Genomic DNA, 3,644 nt, shown 5'->3' on the forward strand with positions numbered 1-3,644 from the left:
AATTTGTGCTGAAAAGTGAAAAAGTCAAACTANAAAAGCTTGGTTGTAGGCCCCTGGAATTTTCCCCTGTAGTTTATCTTTAAATAACGAGCACTCTCCAATGAAAGGAGCCTCACTGCACCCCTGAGGTTGAGAGCGGCTCTCATGGCTTGCCGTGAAATCGGCATGTCGTACATTCTTAACCTTTTTATTGCTGCGTTTAAGCTCCTCTTTCTCTTCTCTAGAGAGAGCACGGTTTTTTGTATGGAACATGATATAACTCTTCTCTCTTTTTCTTCATTTCTTTTTGTTATTAGACGTTCCTTTCTCATCACATTCTATTAAGTTGCATTTGGTATTGACTTAAAAATGCAGTTTTTTTACTACTTAGGATCTGTTTGGATACAGCTGAAAATTGAAATTGAAAATTGAAAAATACTGTAGCAAAATAATTTTTAAATGTGTAAATAATATTGTAGGACTATTTTTAATGAAAAAGTTGCAGAAAAGAGAAATTTGTGAATCTGTGAACAGTAAAATTTGTGCTGAAAAGTGAAAAAGTCAAACTTTGCAGCTACTGTTTATGAATAGTAGCCATGTTTGTCTCTCAAACACGTGCAAAAAAAAAAAAAGCCAGACACAACGCGCTGGGATTTTAGCCCAAGCCAAACGAGCACTTAGTTTATTTTTCTATTATTCCATTTATTTTTTATACTATTTATAGGTCTCATTACAATTTTTGGTATTATTCATAGGTCCTACTAGTGTACTATTTCAGTTTCCTTTTAGCTTTATTTACAGTATTTTCAGTTTTAACTAAATAAACTGTTCTCAAACACACTGTTAATTTCATATTAACTAGTTAGGTGAAGCTTGTAAGAACTAAACACTTAAACAGAAGAATTGAAGCCACAAAAAAAAAAAAAAAAAAAAAAGAGGCTTCTAACCAATGATACAGGAATAATTAATTCTGAATGGAGCACACGATCGAATTGATATAATGTAAAAAAATAAAAAATAAAAAAAAAAGCTGGTACAATTCCATGGTGTTTTCAAGTCCAAATTAAGTCTGCATTTGATTGACTCTAAAAAAAAAAAAAAAAAGTCTGCATTTGATAAAGCTATCTTTAGCTAGAACAAACCATGCACACTCATTCACTCAATTTCACTAGTATAAGGCCATGTAAAACCAATTTCTACGTACTTGTCCTGTTCAAAATATATGCAATATAAATTAAATTGGATTTTCTGGTTCTTTGTGTGGGAGAAATAGTTCAGAGGATCCCAGTCGAGTGGCATTTACATAATCGAGGGTGGAATGAGCTGGTATTCCGGGAATTACGAGTCCAATTATCCTAAATAATCTAAGGACTGAACCTTCTTGGTAGTCTGGTCCCTTCTTGTACTTAATAGTGAAGCTTCTGATCAGTTCAAAAAACGCATTTATCATCATAGGAATCGCTCCCAGTGGTGAGAAGTAGTTCTTGTTTGGTTCTTCCTCAACAATCTGCATCAATAGCGTAAGATAAATATACTATAAAATTAAGAAGAAATTTTTCGTGCACACTTGTTCTTTAATGTATCATATTGATCTACTTAAAATATTGTCTAATTTAATATATATTTTATAATGATAGATGAACGCTTAGGTAGGCATATACGATATATCATATGTATACCAAAAATTTAAATTGGTAACAAGAAAAAGAGGTGTTTACCTTCCCTTCATAGAACCTGTTATAGTAGAGGCAAGTCCCAAAGTGCTTGAACATTAGTGCTTTGTCATCATAGGGCAATCTAGGCACTATATCATTACCATAAACGAACCTAAAATAACGAATATTATGATCCTTCAATTTTTGTTCCATAAACTTCCCAAATGTTTCATCTCCCACCCTAGGCTGCCCAAACGTATAAATCCCATCTAATCTCTCCAGCAACAATTTCTCTTCGTGCAATATCAAAATAGCTGGAAAGAGAATTGATAGAGCTCCACCAAAACTGTGCCCTGTGATTATATACCTTGCCTTTTCGTTTTTGCCCAGGAGTTCTTTTAGCATTTCTCTAATGGCATAGTAAGCTAAATCTTGGTGGCTATCGTCTTTTTTGGTAATATTTTTAGGCCAACCGACATTCTTCTGTAAGCCTAGTGATTTCATAAAGCCACCATGGATTTTCCCAACTCCTTCGGCTTTGAGTTCATACCATGAGATGTCAAAGTCAGAGCACCATGCATCTGAATCGAATGGTTCAGTACCTCTAAAGGCCACAACAATGGTATCATAGTCGGCAGTTTTATCACGAAGCAAGAAGGCTTGTGTTGTGGCTTTCTCTTGATAATCTGCCAACACATACATAAAAATCATTTAGTTTTACATGTATATATTATGAATCATCATAAGTTTTGCACATAATTTTGAGAATACAAAATGGGCTTTGATTGATTCACACTCAGTTTATATATTGTACTTCATGTTTTATAATGTGTTATATGTGAATATTTATAATTAAAAGAAGTGGACACCTAGTATGAAAATGTAGATATTATTTGTGTAGAATATATATTAGAGGGTGTGACTACTTCGCACTAAGAGTGCGATGGTCATTCCACAAGTATAAGTATTTGTAGGGTGTAGGAAATAAGAGTTGGGGTACAAGTTTCTAGGAGTGAGATTCACACACATATACACCTAGATTATATTAGAGTGGAATTTCTATCTTAAAAAAAAAAAAAAAAAAAAAAAAGTGTGAAACAATAATTTTTCGTATTAAATTGCTGTATTTCAATGAGTTTAAGTTGCTTCTTACCGTTCCAGAAGTCATAAAAACCCAAGAACTCCATCTGCATAAGACACAGAAACATAATATTATATCAATGTGATGGTCCATCATAAACAAATTAGTAAGAGCAAGATAGAATCATAGAAGCTAGTAAAGATGTAAACTTTGATTCATACATTCCAATGATCCTTGACTATGGCTTCGATGTAGGCTTTGTTCTCATATGATACTTTAGAAGCCATCATAGACAGTGCTGCATTGTACTTTCCATCCCCGCGCTCGATGCTACTGTCCAACTGAACTCGCTTGTCCCAGTAACCAAGAAACGACAAGAAACTTGCTGATGTTTTATCGGGTTTTACTACATTCCCTGCAGAACATATTAGAGCAACCACATCAGTTAGTGTATTTTACATATCCATTTTTACAATAAAAATTTACTTTTTCTATTTTACACATCTATTTTTACAAAACACCCACATTAATTCATCTATTCTATCACCTCTTTTATTTAAATAATCAATTTTCTCAATGTTTTTATTATTTCTCTCAACTAACTCCTTTATTATCCGCAAGCTAAAAAAAAAAAAAAAAAACTGATTTAAAAAAGTCAAAAAGAACACCATGTAGTATTTAAAAAGTTAAAAATTTGACATAAAGGTAAATAAAGATAAAAAATTTTGTCAAAAAAAAATACAAAAATATTGCTATTAACGGTGTCCGTTAACACAACCCTATCTTTATTAATAATTTGCCTTTTTTTGACTTTTTGAATTTGGCTTTATCCTATTATTCTTATCTGTTGGTGTTGGTGTTAGTGTGATATTAATTGTCGTTTAGTGTAATGTGTATTGTGATTTGTGATTGTAAAATTTTTTAATTGG

The 3,644-nt window shown here is 32.4% G+C and overlaps 1 protein-coding gene across 1 annotated transcript; it reads right to left on the minus strand.

Moving 5' to 3' along the window:
* Positions 1-1,070: 1,070 nt before the first annotated feature.
* On the minus strand, positions 1,071-3,159 carry LOC112026637 (triacylglycerol lipase OBL1). The gene is made up of 4 exons (XM_024059326.2): positions 2,937-3,159; positions 2,788-2,821; positions 1,698-2,320; positions 1,071-1,486 (listed from the first exon to the last, which is right to left on the minus strand). Exons 1-4 carry the CDS (start codon positions 3,003-3,005, stop codon positions 1,214-1,216), a joined length of 999 nt encoding a protein of 332 aa, XP_023915094.2. The 5' UTR covers positions 3,006-3,159; the 3' UTR covers positions 1,071-1,213.
* Positions 3,160-3,644: the final 485 nt, after the last annotated feature.

Source organism: Quercus suber, unplaced genomic scaffold, assembly GCF_002906115.3.
Source record: "Quercus suber isolate HL8 unplaced genomic scaffold, Cork oak 2.0 scaffold_170, whole genome shotgun sequence".
Classification (NCBI taxonomy): domain Eukaryota; kingdom Viridiplantae; phylum Streptophyta; class Magnoliopsida; order Fagales; family Fagaceae; genus Quercus; species Quercus suber.

Bases quoted from the DNA above. Each gene is read 5' to 3' on its own strand.
- LOC112026637 (XM_024059326.2), bottom strand. From the start codon at position 3,005: ATGATGGCTTCTAAAGTATCATATGAGAACAAAGCCTACATCGAAGCC. The intron at 2,822-2,936 runs GTATGAATCAAA...TGTCTTATGCAG, and splicing joins TAGTCAAGGATCATTGGAAT to ATGGAGTTCTTGGGTTTTTA. The intron at 2,321-2,787 runs GTAAGAAGCAAC...ATGTGTTGGCAG, and splicing joins TTTTTATGACTTCTGGAACG to ATTATCAAGAGAAAGCCACA.